Source organism: Lepidochelys kempii, chromosome 8 (assembly GCF_965140265.1).
Source record: "Lepidochelys kempii isolate rLepKem1 chromosome 8, rLepKem1.hap2, whole genome shotgun sequence".
Classification (NCBI taxonomy): Eukaryota; Metazoa; Chordata; order Testudines; family Cheloniidae; genus Lepidochelys; species Lepidochelys kempii.
Window position 1 is genome coordinate 98667070 of NC_133263.1, and position 22266 is coordinate 98689335.

The 22266-nt window shown below is 43.3% G+C and overlaps 1 protein-coding gene across 2 annotated transcripts in view; it reads left to right on the forward strand.

Moving 5' to 3' along the window:
* FAF1 (Fas associated factor 1) overlaps positions 1–22266 on the forward strand; it is a 303693-nt gene that overhangs the window by 188581 nt on the left and 92846 nt on the right. For both annotated transcript variants that reach the window (XM_073357756.1, XM_073357758.1), the window contains exons 9-10: positions 13578–13673; positions 21784–21910. In XM_073357756.1, the coding sequence (XP_073213857.1) occupies positions 13578–13673; positions 21784–21910 (223 nt within the window). The remainder of the gene's footprint in view (positions 1–13577; positions 13674–21783; positions 21911–22266) is intronic.

Below are 22266 nucleotides of genomic sequence, written 5' to 3' on the forward strand. Positions count from 1 at the left end.
GTGTAACCTGTCCTTTTTTATTTTTATTTCATTTTTGATTGCTGGTTTAAAAAAAGGCTTGCACAGAGTTTGAAATGTGGAAGGAGCATCGGAGTGGTGGTTTGGTGCAACCTAGGCTGTTACTTGAATGTGAGAGAGCAAGTGCGTTAATAGGACTGGCTATGAATCACTCATTCTGTCCCTCCAGAAGGAGAGAGGACACAATGCATGTATCTCTGCTGCTCTTGCCCTTCCTCCCTCTTTTGGGGTGAGATGGCTGGTGGTAGTGGTGCTGTGAGATCCCTGAGTAGTTTAGATTTTACTTTGACTTTGCACTGTGACTGTCCGTCGGTTCATCGCTCCTTTCCACCCACATCCCTATGTACATCCCTAGTGTCCACTTGCTGCCCCAAGCAGACAGGTTTCTCTTCACACCTGTCCCTCTTTCTGCTCCCTTATTCCCTTCAAGATACAAAAGATACTTAAGAATTTCTTAAAATTCTGTTAATGTTTAAAATTTTTAGATTAAACCATTCTAAAAACGAAGAAGATTTTTCTACCAATTTAAGTTTTATATTTACTAGCTTTTCAAATTTTTTGTTTTGGCTTAATCAAATTCAGCAACAGTGAGGACACTGGTCACACTAGTGAAAATCAGGCTTTTAGGTTTTCTGATTGTGAGCAAAATCAATTAGATTCTGCCCATCAATGCCTAGAACGTTTCCTGAAATTTTGAAATTGATTGAACTTAGTTTTCAAAAGTTATCGCGTTACAGACTGACAGAGAAATGCCATCGAGTTGAGTAAAGGGCTTCACTTCGCTTGGCTAGTTATGGCAGGGTTACAGGAAACTGAAGCTAGAGCCAGTGGCTGGCTGTTTAAAAGATCAAGGATTTGGTGATCTGAATGGGTTTGAGCTCCTTGGATTTTAAAAGCTAGATTGTTGGACACCGAAGAACACTAGGGGGACTGCACTGCAGTTGGATTGTGCAGAATGAACTGGCAGGCAGCACACACCAACACAACAGTTACATCACTCTTGGAGAGGTTCTTTTGTGCCCCTTCTGACATACCTGTCCCACTTTGCTGTCCATTGCAGTGGGGATGATGAGGTTGTAGCCTCACTCCACCTCCTTTTAAAGCTGCTGGAACTGTAGGGCAGCTCATAGAACGTTTGTCTTCTCTTGCATGGTCATGCAGAGGCTAGCCACTGTCTGGCCTTGAGTAGGGCTGGGAATTAGTCACACAAAGGAAATTGAATATAGTAATGTGTATATTTTGTGTTATGTGCCTGTTGCATATCTGTTTCAACTAGGATTAGTACACACAAAGCAGACTCTCCTTTAGCTAGGTAGGAAGCCCTGCTGCAAAAATTTCCCTGTTCAATTCCTGCTGGAACAGATTCCACACAAGTAAAGATAATTATTCAGTTGATAATAAGTTAATTGGATTATTTTCTATATTGTCTGAGTGCTGTAGAACAATAAGTCAAATTTCTTTTTAGCCTTTATTTATTTTAAAAGTCAACTGGGGTAAACTTCCGCTTGGTCTCTTTGCCACCAAGGGTAATTAATGTTCATTGCTTCTGTGTCTGCTCCAAGGGCAGTTGAGATCTAGCATCACTGACAGAATCATTCTCCTTGCCTGGGGTCAAGAGTTCCTCCGTGTTCCCTCTGATTCAGAAGGTCTTTTGGAAAATTGGACAAGACAGATCCAGGATTTTATTGATAGTAGTAACAGGGGTTGGCACTTTTGATCTCTGACATCCTGGTTCTGATGTCGAAGACTTCAATCCTAATTACCAATCTACCTGATCTCTTTGCTCAGGGTTTGTACATGAGTCTCCACTCAGATCCAGAGTTTCTGAGGTTGACTTCTTGACTTCTGTTTTGCGGGGGCCACTTGAACAAGGCTTTTCTGCTGAAGTCCAAAAATGATATAGGAGATTTTGACCAAACTTAATCTAATGAATTGGAACAGATTCTCCATCTGAGCAACTCGGGTCCTAGATGGTATTATGTCACTTTCAAGTTGCATTATCTTGTACTTGTACTTTCTATTACAGCAGTCAAAACTGTGTTTGTTTGAATTTGATCAGGGTGTATTTGACTGTCACTTCAGCTTTCCACCTTCCATTGCAAGGGTTATTTAATTATTTAAATTTATTAAAAGGAACAAGAGGGATAGGTGCCTCTAACAAATACTTAAAATATGCTAAAGTGAAAGCAACAGTAGCCCCACTACATATGCTACTGAATAACCAAACAGCACAAGATAAACCAAATTTCCATTTTTTCCTAAATGTTGTCATCAACAATATTTGCTTCTTCAGCAGCCCTCGTAAAAGAGATGTGGATCAACGCTTACTTTCAGGCTATTTCAGACTGCAGAGGAGGAATACATTCCAGAGGAAGGGGCCGTGCCAGCACCACCCCCCCTCCACCCCGATTTATACCTGGGCGAGACCATAGATCTCAGATGCAGCAATATAACCTGCACTATCCAGGTTTATGGAAAGGATTGCTACATGAAAAGTTTTAAAAAAAACTGGACATATTTAGTCTTGAGAAAAGAAGACTGAGAGAGGGGATCTGGTAAGTGTTCAAATATGTTAAGGGCTGTTATGAAGAGGAGGTGATCGGTTGGTCTCTGGATCCACTGAAAGTAGGACAGGAAGCAATTGGCTTATTCTGTAGCAAGGTTAGATATTAGGAATAACTTTTTCACCATATGGATAGTTAAATATTGGAATAGATTACCAAGGGGGGTTGTGAAATCCCCATTGTTAAAAAACAAGTTGGACAAACACCTATCATGGATGGTCTAGGTTTACTTGGTCCTGCCACAGTGCAGTGGGGTGGACTAGATGACCTCTCAAGGTCCCTTCCAGCTCTATGTTTTTATGGATTGTTTTGCTGTGATTGCCATGGCAAAGGAGATTGAATTCTCCATGCATTAGTTTTGCTTTTGTAACTGTGGTGGGACATGTTCATGCGAGTTGCCTGAGAAATATGAACTTCCTTTGCCAGGTGATTGGAATCTTGTTCTCATAAAACTTATGGGGCCTCTGGCCAGCTATTTGTCAGACTTTTCTCTGGACTGTCTCTCTGTGAAAAGGGCATCCCTCACACCTATGACATCAACCATGAGAGTTAGTAAGAGGATACTGGCCTAGTAGTTAATCCTCCCTATGCTGTATTCCATATGAAAAAGGTGGTCCTGCCTTTGTTCCCACACCAAATTTCTGTCTAATGTGACCTTTGATTCCATTGGAATCATTTCACTGGGGTGGGTGTATTTTTTTCCCTCAGTTTCATTCACACCAAGGGAGATCAGGCTCCATTCTTTGGATGTCTAGGAAGACTTATGTCTTGATAGGATCAATCTATGCTAAAGTTGCAGTAAGTAGGGTAAGATCAGGGCCCAGTCTATCACAGCTTAAAGACTGTCCAAATAGATCGGACAGAGCAAATGTGATTGTTATGAACTTGGCAACCTGTATATCAGAGTACATTCTGCTATGCCTAAGGCAGCTACGATAGCATGCCTTTGCACTGTTTTCATCAGAGAATTTTGCAGGCTAGAAGCTCTGTATTTTCTTGTAAGCAGTATTTTCTCCCTCAGCTTGACTTCCAAATCTGAGACCTAGCTTGGGAGAAGAAATCTGCAGTCACGTTTTAACTAATGCTTTCTTGACACAGCTGGCAGAACTGATGCTCGCTTTTGGAGACCAGTTCTGTGGTCTGGGTTCAAATAGAACTCCTCAATCCACCTTTGTGCTTATTAAACACCCACAAGTGGGAATATACAGAAGCCATCACAATGTATAAAGAGAAGGATGTTATCAGTAGCTCACTTCTTAGTGAGTGTTGCTTCTGCACAGGCACAGTACGCATGCATCTTCCTTTCCCGTCCCCCCTCCCCGTCCCCCGCACCTCAGAGTCATGGTTAAATAGCCCTGAATTAGAGTAAGGAACTGAAGGGCAGCGGGGGCCACTCTTCCATTTCTATTTGTGGAAACCTACATGAACAGGAAAAATGAGTGGCCCCAACAGACTCTGCTCTTTAGAAGACTCTGAGCTCCCACAATTCTGAATATTCTGAGCCAACACTCTTGAAGAACTATGGTTATGGTAAGTAACTTGTGTCCCCTCCCACCTCCATGCTCATGAAATGCACCTTGAACAAACTCTCTCCTTGCATGGCCTTGAAGCACACAGTTCTGCCATGCAAAATGACTATGTAAAAATAGCACCTTCTTACTGAGAGAACAGGTGGACTTCTGGTTAAAGCATTAAGAATTAGATTATCTTGGTTCTGTCCCTGGATACTTACATGACCCCCATCACCATTGTATCTGAGCATCTCACATTCTTTAATGTATTTATCAGAGAAATGCTGTTGTTCCCATTGTATAGATGAGGAACTGAGGCACAGAGCGCTCAAGTGACTTGCCCGAGGTCACACAGGGAGTCTGTAGCTGAGCAGGAAATTGAACATAAATCTCCCAAGTCCTTGGCTAATTCCCTAACCACTGGACCATCCTTCCCCTCTTTCCTGGGTGACTCCAGACAAGAATCCGGCTTGGAGAACCTCTTACTCTGCACAGATCAGAACAAGTACAGCTTGATTTTTAGATCCCAGGGTAAGTTTGTGGGTTTGGCAGTTAGAAGTAGTGTTGTACCTAGCATTTGAAAATGTATTTGGTGCCCTAAATTTTGAATGCATGGGTGAACATTTGGTTCACTTTTGTCTCTAAATTTCAAACATTTGTGTGTAGAATTATTTCTTTTAACAATAAAATAATACATCAGCTCTGAGCTCTATTAGTGCCTGAGCGTAGCATTGACAGTTGCATATTAACTGGCAGGTTGAAGTTATGCAAGACATCAGGATGTTGTCCCATCAGTTTGTCTTCTCCTGCCACAGCTCTCGCCTGTGGAATCCTTCAAGTCTCTGTTCTATCACCCATCCTGTTCAATGTCTATATAAAGCCACATGTGGAAACTGTAAGAATTCATGGTCTCAAGTGAAGCAGTATGATGTGATGTATATGGCACTGGACTTGCAGTCTGGAGACCTGGGTGCCGTTCACTGATCTTCTGTGTGAGTTTGGGCAAGTCACTTCACTTCTCTGTCTCTGTTCCGCTTTGCACCTGTTGTCTGTTTAGACTGTAAGCACCTCAGGCATGGGCAGTCTCTCACTGTTTGCATGTGCAATGCCTTGCACAATGGGGCCCCAGTCTTGGTTGGTGCCTCAAGGGAACCGTTTTTATACGTAATATGTAAAACTATACATGGATAATACCCAGTTCTATATCTCATTCCTGATGCTGATAGCATTATCTCCAGCTCTCTTAGTGACTGGCTGAGATTTCCCCTATTTCCCCTTGTTTTTTCCTACCCCACACCCCCTCAGAAGTTCTTGTTAAACCCTGGATTTGTGCTGGAAATGGCCCACCTTGATTATCATACACATTGTAAGGAGAGTGATCACTTTAGATAAGCTATTACCAACAGGAGAGTGGGTTTGTGGGGGCGATGGGGAGAAAACCTGGATTTGTGCTGGAAATGGCCCACCTTGATTATCATACACATTATAAGGAGAGTGATCACTTTAGATAAGCTATTACCAACAGAAGAGTGGGGTGGGGGGAGAGAAAACCTTTTGTAGTGGTAAACACCCTTTTTTCATGGTTTGTGTGTATAAAAAGATCTTCTGTACTTTCCACAGTATGCATCCGATGAAGTGAGCTGTAGCTCACGAAAGCTTATGCTCAGATAAATTGGTTAGTCTCTAAGGTGCCACAAGTACTCTTTTTCTTTTTGCGAATATAGACTAACACGGCTGTTACTCTGAAACCTGTCATTATGCAAGGCACTGCATTTCGCCATATGGAGTGGAAATCTATCAACTGCATGAAAAAACTTGTACAGATACAGACAGACATCATCTTCCTTTCCAAATGCAAACAGATGGACATCGTACCAAAAGGACTGAAGGTAAAAAAATCCATTACAATCTACATATCACACAGACTATGCTGACAGCTTGTGCCACACGCTCTCAAAGAAACTGCGGAATCACCTGATCAATATCCTCTACAGCAAATAGGGAAAGATAAAGAATGAACTCTCAAAACTGGATACTCTCATAAAAAACCAACCTTCCACCCAAACTTCCTCGTGGCTGGACTTTACTAAAACTAGACAAGCCATTTACAACACACACTTTGCTTCTCTACAAAAGAAAAAGGACACTACACTCTCTAAACTACTACATGCCACAAGGGGCCACAGCAATGGTTCCCTCAACCCACCCAGCAGTATTGTTAACCTATCCAACTATACTCTTAGGACAGCTCCTTCTGCTGGGCTATCTCGGGGCCTCTCCTTCTGCCCCTCAACCCCCACGAACATGATACAGTTCTGTGGTGACCTAGAATCCTATTTTCGACGTCTCCGACTCAAGGAATATTTCCAACACACCTCTGAACAACATACTAATCCACAGAGACCTCCCTACCAACACTACAAAAAGAAGGATTCTAGGTGGACTCCTCCTGAAGGTTGAGACAGCAGACTGGACTTCTACATAGAGTGCTTCCGCCGACATGCACAGGCTGAAATTGTGGAAAAGCAGCATCACTTGCCCCACAACCTCAGCCGTGTGGCACACAATGCCATCCACAGCCTCAGAAACAACTCTGACATCATAATCAAAAAGGCTGACAAAGGAGGTGCTGTTGTCATCATGAATAGGTTGGAATATGAACAAGAGGCTGCTCGGCAGCTCTCCAACACCACTTTCTACAAGCCATTACCCTCTGATCCCACTGAGAGTTACCAAAAGAAACTACAGCATTTGCTCAAGAAACTCCCTGAAAAAGCACAAGAACAAATCCGCACAGACACACCCCTGGAACCCTGACCTGGGATATTCTATCTACTACCCAAGATCCATAAATCTGGAAATCCTGGGCGCCCCATCATCTCAGGCATTGGCACCCTGACAGCAGGATTGTCTGGCTATGTAGACTCCCTCCTCAGGCCCTACACTACCAGCACTCCCAGCTACCTTCGAGACACCACTGACTTCCTGAGGAAACTACAGTCCATCGGTGATCTTCCTGATAACACCATCCTGGCCACTATGGATGTAGAAGCCCTCTACACCAACATTCCACACTAAGATGGAATACAAGCCGTCAGGAACAGTATCCCCGATAATGTCACAGCTAACCTGGTGGCTGAACTTTGTGACTTTGTCGTTACCCATAACTGTTTTACATTTGGGGACAATGTATACCTTCAAATCAGCGGCACTGCTATGGGTACCCGCATGGCCCCACAGTATGTCAACATTTTTGACTGACTTGGAACAATGCTTCTTCAGCTCTCATCCCCTAACGCCCCTACTCTACTTGCGCTATATTTATGACATCTTCATCATCTGGACCCATGGAAAAGAAGCCCTTGAGGAATTCCACCATGATTTCAACAATTTCCATCCCACCATCAACCTCAGCCTGGTCCATTCCACAACAGAGATCCGCTTCCTGGACACTACAGTGCTAATAAACGATGGTCACATAAACACCACCCTATACCGGAAACCTACTGACCGCTATTCCTACCTACATGCCTCCAGCTTTCACCCTGACCACACCACACGATCCAGTGTCTACAGCCAAGCTCTACGATACAATCGCATTTGCTCCAACCCCTCAGACAGAGACAAACACCTACAAGATCTCTATCAAGCATTCTTACAACTACAGTACCCACCTGCGGAAGTGAAGAAACAGATTGATAGAGCCAGAAGAGTTCCCAGAAGTCACCTACTACAGGACAGGCCTAACAAAGGAAATAACAGAATGCCACTAGCCGTCACCTTCAGCCCCCAACTAAAACCCCTCCAACGCATTATTAAGGATCTACAACCTATCCTGAAGGATGACCCAACACTCTCACAAATCTTGGGAGACAGGCCAGTCCTTGCCTACAGACAGCCCCCCAACCTGAAGCAAATACTCACCAGCAACCACATACCACACAACAGAACCACTAACCCAGGAACCTATTCTTGCAACAAAGTCCGTTGCCAGTTGTGCCCACATATCTATTCAGGGGACACCATCACAGGGCCTAATAACATCAGCCACACTATCAGAGGCTCGTTCACCTGCACATCCACCAATGTGATATATGCCATCATGTGCCAGCAATGCCCCTCTGCCACGTACATTGGTCAAATGGGACAGTCTCTACATAAAAGAATAAATGGACACAAATCAGATGTCAAGAACTATAACATTCATAAACCAGTCGGAGAACACTTCAATCTCTCGGGTCACAGAATTACAGACATGAAAGTTACGATATTACAACAGAAAAACTTCAAAACCAGACACCAGCGAGAGACTGTTGAATTGGAATTCATTTGCAAATTGGATACAATGAACTGAGGCTTGAATAGAGACTGGGAGTGGCTAAGTCATTATGCAAGGTAACCTATTTCCCCTTGTTTTTTCCTACCCTCCCCCCCAGACGTTCTTGTTAAACCCTGGATTTGTGCTGGAAATGGCCCAACTTGATTATCATATACATTGTAAGGAGAGTGATCACTTTAGATAAGCTATTACCAGCAGGAGAATGGGGTGGGGGGAGAGAAAACCTTTTGTAGTTGTAAACACCCATTTTTTCATGGTTTGTGTGTATAAAAAGATCTTCTGTACTTTCCACAGTATGCATCCGATGAAGTGAGCTGTAGCTCACGAAAGCTTACGCTCAAATAAATTGGTTAGTCTCTAAGGTGCCACAAGTACTCCTTTTCTTTTTGCGAATACAGACTAACACGGCTACTCTGAAACCTGGCTGAGATTTGCAATTGCATAAAAGGCAAGAGGCTGAAACTGTATCTGAGCAAGAGAGAGCTAATGCTGGTAGGGAAAAGGCAACATTTTGAAAAGTTAGTGACCACCATAAGATCTCCCACTCTCAAGATGCTCTTCAGTGGTCATCTTGATTCATAACTTGAACATCCTCTTGGGCACTCAACTAGCTACAGCTGAAAATACCACCTTCAATCTGAGGCTGGCAAGAAAGTTGTTTCCCTTCATGTGGGATGATGACTTGGATACAGTGATTATGCCTTTGTGACTTCCAAGCTGAACTATTGCACCTCACTGTATGTGGGGATGAGTGCATTCCCCTTAAAAAAGCTCCAACTTGTCCAAAACTTAGAAGCCTGACTTCTGTGCAGCACTGGCTGCTGAGGCACATCACCCTGATGCTCCACTCACTACGCTGGCTCCTCATTCAAAGTAGCAGCTCTCATCTTTAAGACCACCCAAAGCATTAAACTAAGTTATGTAAACATTTGGAAACAATGATTTCCTTTGACAATGTCCACAGCAAAGATTAAACTGTATAAGGCAAGAGTCCTGCTCTTGAGAGCAAAGGAAAGAGCTTTCTTGGCAACTGGATCAAGATTATTTAACTCCCAGAGGAAGTGACAGTGCCCATGGATGACTTTCAGTATGAAATGCAACTTGCCTCTTCAGGCTAGCCTTTGGACAGCGAGAGCTACTCAGAAAAAGTAGAAGTGGGGAGAGAAATTCTCTCACACACATTTGAAAAGAAAAAAAACCCATTCCCACAACCCCTTGCAGAGGAGGGTGAAAGCTACTCTGCTGTGGGACTCTTTCTTGCTTTAGTTCTTTTTTTGAGAGGCACTCGGATAGAGGGATTGCAAATAAGAAGCAGGATAGACAAACAGCCATGTAGGCTAAGTATGGAAGAAGGGTATAGGAACTGTGTGCTTGAACTTCTGACTTTGGTTGGCTCTTTACATAGAGAATACAAAACAGAGTATTTAATACTTGTGTCGTAGGGACCTTCTAAAAGAGAACCATTTTGTGCTTCAGTTCTTGAGGGATGTTATTGTTGTGGAAGGCTTAATTTTTTGGTCTTGCTTTTTGTGAGAGCACATATCTAAGTTATCCATTATTTTTGTATAATGTTTCAAGTTTGGTAGCTTAGGCAAAGTTTCAGAATTTGTGGCTGTCAGTTGTTTGTTTCTAAATCTCATAAACTTACTGAATGCAAGGTAAGATGTAAAATGGCAATGCCAGTGTTACAATGGAGAATACAATTCTTGTGCTGTTGACACAAGAGTTTCATAGATAATTGAGCTTGACCTGTATGCCTGTTTTAATATTTCATTTGTTCTGGACTATTATTAGTCACATCCTTTTTGACTGTAAATGTTGTTTTTTTAAAAATGTGACTAAACTGCTATTTAACCCTGCTACAGTAATGTGACAGTAGGCTAGTCCAGGCAGGTAGCATTCACTTGGTAACTAGCGTACTTAATCAGCTTGCTTCAACCTGCAGCAAATTAAAGCTTTGTGAGCTCTAGCGCATAAGTGATAAAAGCAGCTTGCATCGTGGATAAAAATTAATAGGGCATTTCCGGTGTACTCACTACCGTAAATGAAATCTCAGCCTTATGATTTATTCTTGGCTTTTGGTTAAAGATAGATCAAATGTACACCATCCTTAAGTTTTTACAACCTAATTAGGGGGTGGAGCGGGGTGTGTGTGTGTGTGTGTGTAAAAATATAATTTAAATTACCCCGTGGCCAAGAAAACAACAAAATAGTAATTGTGTTTTGTAGGATATGGCAAACATTTTTTCTATTCTGTAATCACTCTGTAGAGGAATCGTAGCAAACCGCATATCTAGAACCATCCTGATACGAATCAATAATGCTGGTAGAGAACCAAAGCTTTTGCCACGGTCATATTCTACAGAGGTTGAAATTGTTGCCAAACAAAACCTAGCATGATAATTTCAGATCTGTTCAAACTGCCCAGAAAATGATTGAAAACCTTTGGTTGACTTCATAGATTTTAAGACCAGAAAGAATCATCCTAATAATGTAATCTGACATTCCTGCATAACATAAATGTCACCCATTAATTCCTGTATCAAGCCCAATCATTTGTAGTTAACTATAGAGGACATAACTATTTGGCTACATATTAATGGAAATTAAACTTCTTAATAGGTATCTATTTTTAAAGAAAGAATTCAAAATTTATTTCAAAGTGCTGATTTTTTTTTACTTTTTTTAAATTAGTCATTTTTCTTAAATTTTGGAGGTTTTTTTTTAAAGCCACCTTTTTATAAAGCACTTTAGATCAGAGCATAAAAATATTCCTGTGTTTTATGAAAGATAATTATCTAAATTAGTCAATGATGAAATCTCTTGACATACCTTTTTTCAGATTTTCCAAGAAATGAGATTGCAGCAAGTTTAGGGCCCCAAACAAGAGAGACAACGATCAGCAGCTAAACTGCACCCAGGCAGCATTAGGGATAGAACCCAGAAAAGAACACAGGATCCCTGCCATTTTAGCTAGAGGAGAAACTTATAATTGTGGAGTATTGGGGGTTATAGCCCTCTGGACTAGAGGAAGACATAGGAGTAACATTTTCAAAAGTGCTTAAGCAATTTAGGTTTTTAAGAATCTAAGGGCCAAATTTTCAAAGGTATTTAGGCACCTAAAGATGCTGATAGATGCCTCATGGGATTTACAGAAGCACCTAAGCAAGTTAGGCACCTGACTCCCATCAAAATCAATCATCCTGAAGAGAATTGTGCTCAAGATGGAAAACTTTCTGGCTGAAGAACAAGCCAGGGTTAGATCCAAAAGAGTTACAGTGGAGCAAATATTTAGTCTGCCTGTGCTATGCGAGAAAGTGTTGGCGAATGATGGGAAAGTGGTCCATGTCTTTGTGGATTTTTCTAAGATGTTTGACAGGATAAGGTACAAACCTCTTTGAGCTATCCCGCGGCTGGTCAGACTTGGTGGAGATGTAACAAGGCTGATACAAATTCTTTGTGAAAGTGCAAGGGCTTCAGTGTTCATAGGGTGTGAGCAAAGTAGTTGATTTGATTTAAGGATAGGTGTCAGACAGGGCTGCATGCTATCACCAATGCTCTTCCATTGTTCTCTTGAAGAAATGTTAAGATGAGCCACTGATGGAAATTTACAGGCGGGCATATTCATTGGTGGATTAAAAATTAGTCATCTGTGTTTTGCTGATGATATTGACCTGATTGGATTATTGCAAGAAGGGGTGCAAAAATTGCCAGAAAGAGCAGTAGTGGAATACGTTAGGTCTAAAGATGAAAAAACAAAGACAATGGTGACATCTAAGTCTATTAAATAGGTGATACTTCTATCCAAATCTGTAGAGGAAGAAAGCTGCTAAGTGTCCTATTTCCTTAGCAGTGTATTGAATAATTTAAATACCTGGGTACTATGACTATAATGGATGCTAAACATCTCTTGGAGAGCCAACTTCGAGTTGGACTTGGGACACTGCTGTAGCGACTTTCAGCCGACTTTCAACAGTCTAAGCAAGTGTGTTACCATGAAGTGTAAAAATGAAATCGCTGCAGCCTCTTGTCTTCAGCATCTTGCTATATGTACGCGAGATGTGGATGCTAAGGAAACAGGACATTAAGAGGCTTTCTGCTTTGAAATTGAAATGGTGATTGCTGCACAGTAACTATACTTCTCACATGACAAATGATGAGGTAGGTAATCGCCCAAATTTAAAGCATAACTGGAGTGATATCTGATATCAGTTTAGTCAGACAAAGAAAACTTGAGTTTGTGGAACCTGTGGGTTGGATGAGCAGAGGAAGAGTGTCAAAGCAAGTTTTGCAGGGATTGGTGCCAGGACATGGGGCACCCGCAGTGAGTGTGGTTCATCAGTGTGGCTGAGAGCATGGGATGCAATATGGCACACTTTCAAGGCTGTGTGAAGACTTGCAAAATGTTGAGGAAGATTGCTGGCCAATGACTCCTGCATGCTGTGTTTACTGTTCATTGTGATGTGAGTCTATGGGGCTTTGTACTGTGAGAGAATATGTGTGTTTATGTACTTATGTTGAGTAGTACTTTCATTCACACTGAAATTAATGAGTCTGTTCTTGGAGCAAGGTACAGAATTGGATCCTCTAAGATTATTTCCTCATATTACTGGATATTTAACTGTCATGTCTTTCAGGCAATTGCTGTCTTTACTGTTACTGTTTCATTCATTTTAAATGTAGGCGTGTGATAATAGCTAATAGATACCTCTTCTTTTCCCTTAGGATTGATTAATAGATATTCTTCCTACACTGACTGCAAGTTCACCAGCACAGCTGAATTCCTGGGTGTAGATGTTTAAATGGGAGGCATAACATATGTCTTCAGTATTAGTGTTAATTAAACTTTATACATAGAGATTCCATGTTAACAAATTGATTTTTTTAAAATATAATTATTATTTACATAATTATTGATGCTCTTCACATAGGAGAGGATGTTGCAATATAAGCCTATTAACAGTAATTGTACAATGATGGTTGCTTTTTTCCTAAATAATTTTCATGTGATGAATTATTTTAATTTTTCAGTCTTTATCTTGGTATCATTCATTCAGACTTCTGCAGTGCAGTTTTTAACCCAAAAAGCAAAACTATTCTGAAATGAGACAATTACATTAATAAATAATTGCTGTTTTGTTGCAGATGACTATAGCTGCATCGGGGCTCACTTATCCTTGCCATCGACTTACAGTAGGAAGAAGATCTTCACCTGCACAAACCAGAGAACAGTCAGAGGAGGTAAGAAAAATCTGTCAGCTTTAAAAATATACTCTAGGAGGGAATGGCCAGAAGCCTGTTCTGCACTGGTCATTGTCTCCTCTGGTGTTGACTACTGTGGACACACAAAATGAATCAATCTACAATACCTGTACAAGATATTCAGTAGAAAGAAAGAAGAAGTGGAGCTGATGGAAATGAGGGAACAACCAAAGCAAGGGAGTCATAGTGAGGTACTATTAAAAATAATCAAAAGAAAACTAAAAAGTAAAATGTATATAACTTTTGAATCCTTATAGCCAGTACAGTTAGTGACACCTGTAGTTAAAGTTGCCTGATGTAGTCCCTGATAAGCTTCTGCTTTCAGTTGCTTATAACTTTGAGAGAGTATTTGGGCTGAAATTTTCCCTGCTTGCCTTTCACCTCAGGTTGAATTTAAAATAGGCACCTTGACAATTTAAACATTTTTTCCAACCATTTTATGTAGAGTGCTCTAGCCCTAGCTTGATGGGCAAAAAGGATGTGTGTTTCAATCTTATTAGCACAGTCGACCTGGTTTACTATAGTTGTAAACCACTGTCAAGATGCAAGCTAACACTCTTAAAACTGTATTAGCCTAGGTTCCCTCTTACTAAATACTGTGGTAATCTGCTGGCTAGAGGTGAACTGGATTAGTCTGGTTTACACATCAGCAACAGAATTGTTAACTAAGTTCAATAATAAGGCTTAATCTTGCCCTGTGTTACACCTATACAACCTTATTGAAAAAAGCTGAAGTTTGATTTCCTAAAATGTTTTATGAATCTAAAGTATTAAATCTGTGTGATTTGCACAGTTGAGAGAACTGAAAATAGTGGGTTCTTCTTCAAGGAGTGTCCCTATAGGTGCTTCACTTGAGGTGTCTTGGTGCCCTGCGCTTGTAATTGGAGATTTGTAGTAGCAGTGCCCCTGTTGGCTGCGCACGCGTGGTAGCCATCTCGTGCCATTCCGAGTTGCCACTTAGCTTCTGCAGTCAACCATCCCTCAGTTCCTTCTCTACCACCTTTGGCTTGAGTCGGAGCAACAGCAGTGCCCGTCTATCTTGTGAATTGCTTATATTACCATCTTTATTTATCCTTTTTGCCAGTTTTCATCCGTTTTCTAATCCTTATTTACCCATTAAAATATATATATTGTTTGCCCCACCACCACCAGCAGGTCCCCGCCGATGGTGATCTCACCACGACCGTTTCTGTAGATCTGGACCTCCTCAGGCATTCCTGGTTCCCCCGCCTTTAAACATTGCCTGACCTGCAGGCTATCTATTCCTGTATCGGATGGTCACGCTCAGTGCATCCACTTTCTCGGGGAAACCCATATACCACAGAAGTGTCCATGTTGCAAAAAATTATCTGCCAGGACACTGAAAGCCAGGGACCTCCAACTAAAATTATTAATGATGGAGAAATCCCTCAGGCCAGCCTCTGACCCAGAGTCCAGGACTCCTCCTGGTCAACCATCTCCAGCAGCAGGGCTCCACACAAACCATGTAAAAGGACCCTGCATCGAAGAAGGAGACCAAACATTGGTCACAGTCATCGTCATAGAGAGATTCCCCCAAAGAAGAAGCGGTCTCCTGGCGAGAAATCTGCCCCAATACCGACAGCACCGAGAACCTCGGACCGAGAGGCACCGGGACTGTCCGGTACTGAGATGTCGTGAGGAGCCACGGCACCGACACCGCCAGGCTCTCACTCAGGTGCACGAGCTAAAACTAGGCTCCCTAGCTCGGCACCAACAGTGCTGAAGAACGCCTTGGCACCAGCTAGTGTAATGGCGCCACCTGCTGCATATACACAGCCTTACAAGACCTCGGCACTGTCAGAGCATACTACACTGCCATCCATGGCACTGACCTTCCTGGTACCGCAACTTTTTACCAGACAGGCGGACCTGGCAGTCTCCTCCATGCCGGAAATACCCCTCTTTGGCACCAACAGTACCCCAGTCAGACCAGGACCGAGGGGAATAGGCACTCCTAGCGGACGTGCACCTCCACTGTCTAGTGATGAGGATGAAGAGGATGATTCAGGTCTTTATACCCCTTGTCATTCCTCCCCAAAACTGGGAAGCTCTCACCAACAACCTCTTATGCCTGGGTAAAGCTGGTAGGCACAACCATAGATACCACCACCCGTTTTTATGCCACCCAATTGGCCATACTGGGACCTGTGGGCAATCTACAGAGCACAAAATCTTAAACTCCCCAACCCACCAACATCAAGGGCCACTCCCCTTCACCCATGAACCCACCACCATCGGAGGCCCAGGAGGAAGAGGGAGAGGAGCCATAAGAGGCTACTGAAGGCAAGACACTGCCACCCACCCATATTTCATCCTCGTCTCAGGACGAAACAATTATGCCACCGCCTCCCACCACAGGAGATGACTTCAAGTCCTTCCAGGACTTATTCAAAAGAGTTGCACAATCCCTGGACATCTCTTTTGCAGAGCTGCTAGAGACCCAGCACAAACTTAGTGACATCCTGCAGTCAACCCCATTAGCAAAGATAGCTCTGCCCATTAACGCTGCTAAAATAGATCTTTCAAAGATAATATGGCAGACAATGGCCACTGTCCCACCCTCCTGTAACCTCTCGGACAGAAAATATTATGTACCAGTGAAAGGGGCTGAGTTCTCATTTACTCACCCGGCTCCAAATTCACTGGTCGTAGAGGCAATAAACCAAAAGGTGAAAATAACACCAGTCAAAAAGCACCCCTTATGACAAAGACTGGAAAAGGCTTGATCTCTTCGGATGCAAAGCCTATTCCTCGGCCTTACTGCAATTTCTCATAGCAAACTACTCTGCTCTGTTGGCAAAATAAACCTACAGCTTGTTCAATAAAATAACATCTGTTGTTGAACAAATACCGGACGAGTCAAAGGAGCAGTACAAAGCTAACACTGCAGAGGGCTCTTTAATTACCAAAACAGCACTGCAGGCCTCCCTTGATTCAGCTGACATGGCAGCTCATTCCATCGCCACGTCCATGGTCATGAGTCAAGCATCATGGCTCCACCTCTCTGGATTTATAACCCACATTTCTGGAAACCACAGATGCATCCCTATATACCTTAAAGGACTTGAGAACCACCCTGAAGACCTTAGGTATTTACGTCTCCCCAAACAAGAAAAAACAGGACAGATTTTCTACCCAAAGATTCCGTCCCTCCCCATACTCCCAGCCCCAGAGACAATACGATCAATGCCGCAAGCAAAAATAAGCGAGGTGTAGGCAGAACCAGGATCAACCTGCCACATCTCAACCTTCAACATCCTGTCAATCATTTTGAAGTATTGGTCGAGCGCTCGAGACCTCTATTTTCTCCCATGCCGGATTATCAGATGACCTCCTGTCTCTTTGGAGACCACCTGCTACCATACTACCCAGTCTGGAACAACATCACTACAGAAAAATGGGTGCTGGAAATCGTCCAGAAGGTTACTCTATCCCATTTATTTCTACTCCCCGCTACCCACCCACCTTCCCCGTCCCTCTTCAGGGACCCCTCTCATGAGATCCTGTTGCAGCAGGAAATAAACCATCTCCTGCAACTAGGAGTACCACTCCAACACAGGGGAAGAGGGTTTTATTCCCATTATTTTCTGATGCAGAAAAAGAACGGGTACTGGAGACCCATTCTGGACTTACGCAAACTCAACAAGTTTGTAAGGATGCAACACTTCAGAATGGTTACCCTGGCAACCATAATTCTGGCATTAGAGAAAGGAGATTGTCTCTTCCCTTGACCTACAGGACGCCTACTTTCACATCACTATTCATCCAGCACACAGATGATTTCTGCGCTTCACACTAGGCCATCAACATTACCAATACACAGTACTACCCTTTGGCTTGTCGACAGCCCCAAGGGTATTCTCCAAAGTCCTAGCTGTCGCTGCAGCTCACCTCCGCAGGCTAGGGGTAATGATCTTCCCATACTCGGTGCTCTTATGAGGCAGTCGTCCAACTTGGCAGATGGCAGTACAAGGTCCACCAGCCTAGGGTTTCAAATAAACATCCAAAAGTCCCTGTTCCCTGTGCAACAACTAGAGCTTATAGGGGCCTATCTTGACTGTCCCGCAGCACAAGCGAGATTACTCCAATTGCGATTCCTCAGCCTAACCAGGCTGATAACAATGATCACAGACAGCCCCCAAACATCCTCCAGGACCTGCCTACAACTCCTTGGGCATATGGCTTCTACAACTTATGTAGTCAAACATTCCCAACTGCATACGAGATGCCTACGGGCCTGGCTCTGCACCTGCTATATACCACACACGTATTCCCTCCACAAACGGCTCACTATGCCCCACAGAGTGAAGAATTCCCTCAAGTGGTGGATGCAACCGCAAAACATCTGCTCGGGGGTTTCATTTCAACAAAAATCTCCCACTATAACAATCACCACAGATGCCTCCCTACTGGGATGGGGAGCCCATCTGGACAACACCGCTATCCAGAGACGCTGGTTCCCAGTGGAAACCAACCTACATATAAACATTCTAGAGCTCTAAGCAGTCAGAAAAGTATCCAAACACTTCCTTCCGCGTATTTGCAACAATACCATCAAAGTCCTCAAGGACAACACAGTCTGCATGTTTTATATAAACCAACAGGGCGAAGCTCAATCATACCCTCTTTACATTGAGGCACTACACCTATGGCAATGGTGCATATCCAACAAAATTGACATTTCTGCAGCTTACCTGCAAGGGCTTCAGACCATCTGAGCAGACACTTCTCACAAATCCACGAGTGGGAGATGGAATACCCGACCCTCGTGACCATATTCAACAAGTGCGGGTTCCCTACTATAGATTTATTCGCAACAGCTCACAATACGAAATGCCTTCAGTATTGCTCCCAAGCGGGGCTCGGGCACCACTCACTGAGCAAATGCCCTCCTCACAAAATGGGAAGTACCACTAATATACGTGTTCCCCCCGATTCCTCTATTAAGCCGGGTGTTACACAAAATCAGACAAGATAAGGGCAGGGTCATACTCATTGCACCCACATGGCCCAGACAGACCTGGTTCCCATACCTAACACAGGTGGCGATGAACCTACTTCAAACTCTTCCACAACTTCCTCACCTCCTGACACAGGACACCGGCCACGTCATTCACCCCAACCTAACGGTTCTCCGCCTCAAGGCCTGGTTACTCCATGGCTAGCAGCGTTGGATCAGAATTACTCTGAGGAGGTTAAAGACATTCTCTTGAATAGTCGCAAACCAAGCACACGCAAAACTTACACTCATAAGAGGATATGTTTCTGCACCTGATACGAGGCTCATCATATGTCTCCTGATTCTGCCCCTCTACCCAGAGTCCTGCACTATATACTAGGCCTTAAAAAGGCAGGCCTCTCGAATAGCTCCATAAAGGTACACTTAGCAGTGATCACCTCACTACATGATAAGGTAGATGGAACCACGATCTTTGCTCATCCAACAACTAATCGATTCTTAAAGGGCATGACCAACATCTACCCTCCCCTAAAACACCCTACTCCTATATGGGACCTTAACCTCATGCTATACACCCTCATGGGGAAACCATTCGAACCCCTTGCGACTTGCTCACTGCTACATCTATCGATAAAGGTCTCCTTCCTTTTCGCAATCACTTCAGCAAGAAGAGTAGGGGAACCAGGGGCACTAATGGCACACCTGACATATACTACATTCCATAAAGACAAAGTGATCCTAAGACCCCACCCTAAATTTATACCTAAAGTAGCCTCTTCATTTCATTTAAACCAACACATTTACTTACCTTTGTTTTTTCCGAAACCCCACACCGACACTAGGGAGGCATCCCTTCACACACTCGACGTCCGTAGAGCTCTGGCCTTCTACCTAGAAAGAACAGACATTTAGAAAATAGTCATGTCTCTTTCTCTCAGTCACAGAGCAATCGAAGGGTAAGGCTATCTCTAAACAAAGACGATCTAAGTGAATTTCTGGCTGTATCCACCTGTGCTATCATCAGGGCAACATCCATGCTCCATCTGAGATTTGTACGCATTCCACCAGAGCGCTATTCACATCAGTAGTGTTCCTCAACAATGTACCTATCGTAGACATTTGCAGGGTAGCTACCTGGGCCTTTACCAAAACTTATGCCCTGGAACAACATTCCTCTCCCGACACTCAGTTCGGATTCTGTGCTATCCGCCATCAACAAAGATACTCTGAAGCCCCTCCTTCCATCGGGGATACTGCTCCATAGTCACATAAAGTGGAGCACCCCAAGGGACACTCCTCGAAGAAGAAGAGAAGGTTACTTACCTTGTGCAGTAACTGAGTTTCTTCGATATGGTTGTCCCTGTGGGTGCTCCACTACCCTCCCTCCTCCCCTCTACTTGGGAGTTTCATGCTGGTTCTCTGGGGTAGAGAAGGAACTGAGGGACAGTTGCCTGCGCACGCTAAGTGGCCACTCGGAGTAGCGCGACACAACTACCATGCGTGCGTGGCCACCCGGGGCAGTGTTACCACAAATCTCCGATTACAAGCGCAGCGCGCCAAGACACCTAACGTGGAGCACCCACAGGGACAACCATCTCGAAGAACCTCCGTTGCTGACAAGGTGAGTAACCTTCTCTTTCCACAGGGGTAATGAATGACAGAATCTTACTGAGGACTGATCATGAGCCAGCAATCACGTGGCTTGGTTTTAAGATCCTACTTTGCATTAGGAGGGCTGATAATTGGAATTTATCATTCTTGCACTTGAAAACTGAGTAAATTGGCTCTGTAAATCTTTGAGGGGGAAAAATAAAGATAAAGCCCTGCAAATCAATGGCACATCAAGAGAAAGAACACACATGTATAATGAAATTGAAAAGCAACAAATTTAAAACTGAAAAAGAAATACTTGTTTTACAACAAAATGTGATTAACCTGTGGAACTCACTGCCACAAAGGATTATTTAAGAAAATGTGAAGTCTTATTGCTCCTCAAGCCACTCATGCAGGGCATGGTGTTTTAGGCATTGTCTACACTTAAAATGTAGCTCAACATACCTACAGCAGTCAGGAATGTGAAAAATCCACAATGCTGTGTGCTGTAGCTATGCTTACCTATCCCCCGGTGCAGACGGAGGTAGGTCAATGAAAGACTGGTTCTTCGACCCAGTTACTATCACTCAGAGAAGTGGAGTTCCTATAGCAATGGAAAAGCCTCTTCTGTCACAGTAGTCTGTCTACGCTATGGGGTTACAGTGGCATATCTGTGGCTCCATAGCTGTGCTGCTGGAGCACCTGGAGTGAAGACATTGCTTCACATGTGATTGGTTGGTGGCTGGCTGGTGTGTGTGGGGATGGGAGACATGGATGTATGGAATTCTGGGTTTCTCTTGTTGTGGTTCCTGTTGTCTGTTTGCACTGAAGTTGTGACATTGTAACAGCATTGGTTTTTCCTAGCATACGTTCCAGTGGCTCTTCCTTTTCTTTCTGTAATAACGTCATCACAACTCCTAAATTGGGAATGGTGGGAAGGATAGTCCTTGCAAGGAAGTCACTTAAAGGGCAATTTAGCATAAGATGGTTGGGGGGAGAAGGCCTCCTGAACCATTTTTATGTCAGAAGATGTGGGATGTCGCTCTTGCAGAATCCAGAACAGTTGACCGTTGAAGGCAGCTGGTGGAGGCACAGCAAGATTGAGGGGGACCTGAGTTCTCGGTACAACAGCTTTGTGTGTCCGTCTACACATTGATGCGTATAAGTGGTTAGCCTGGTGGCCACTGAGAGTACCATAGTCTGGTAAGCCAGAGCAGGACCCAGGGTTCCTGGATTTTGTGATTTTGGGAATTGGGTTAGGTTAGGTCCCATCCCAAGAGTTTTGAGGACTACCTCCCACTAAAGCTATGCCAACACTGTGCTGCAGTACAGACTACAGGGAGAGAATCGCAGAGGGCCCCCAAGTGTTGTGATCTGCAGTGCTATATTTGCAGGCACGCGTTTTTATTTATATAAAGAAAGGTATTTTCAGTATTTACTTGTTTATTTCAGCATTAAATTCACTATGGGTGCCTTAACTATGTAACAGAGGCTTTTTTTTTTTTTTTTGAATAGCAATGCACGGATGTTCATATGGTGAGTGACAGCGATGGAGATGACTTTGAAGATGCTACAGAGTTTGGAGTTGATGATGGAGAGATGTTTGGTATGGCATCATCTGCCTTGAGGAAATCTCCAATGAGTAAGTATTGAAAATTTACATACTGTTAACTATGCAACACTGTAGTGAAAGCGACAAGAACTGAAGGATTTAAACAGTAATAGACAAGAAAATATCCTTAATTTCCCTGTTGATCCCACTTGTTATTTTCTAGGGTACTGTTAGAACGACATGCTATATTTCTGTGCCTATTTTTTTTTTTTAGTTTTGTGCTGCTTTGTGCCACTTTCACCCTAAAGGGAGGAGACAGAACTGAGAAGAGGCAAAAAGATACAGCTTAGAATTAATGCATTCTGGACACAGTCTATAGCAGATGGTGAAAAAAGCCCATAATGGGAACGTTAGAATTGCTATACCAGTTCAGTCTATGATTGCTT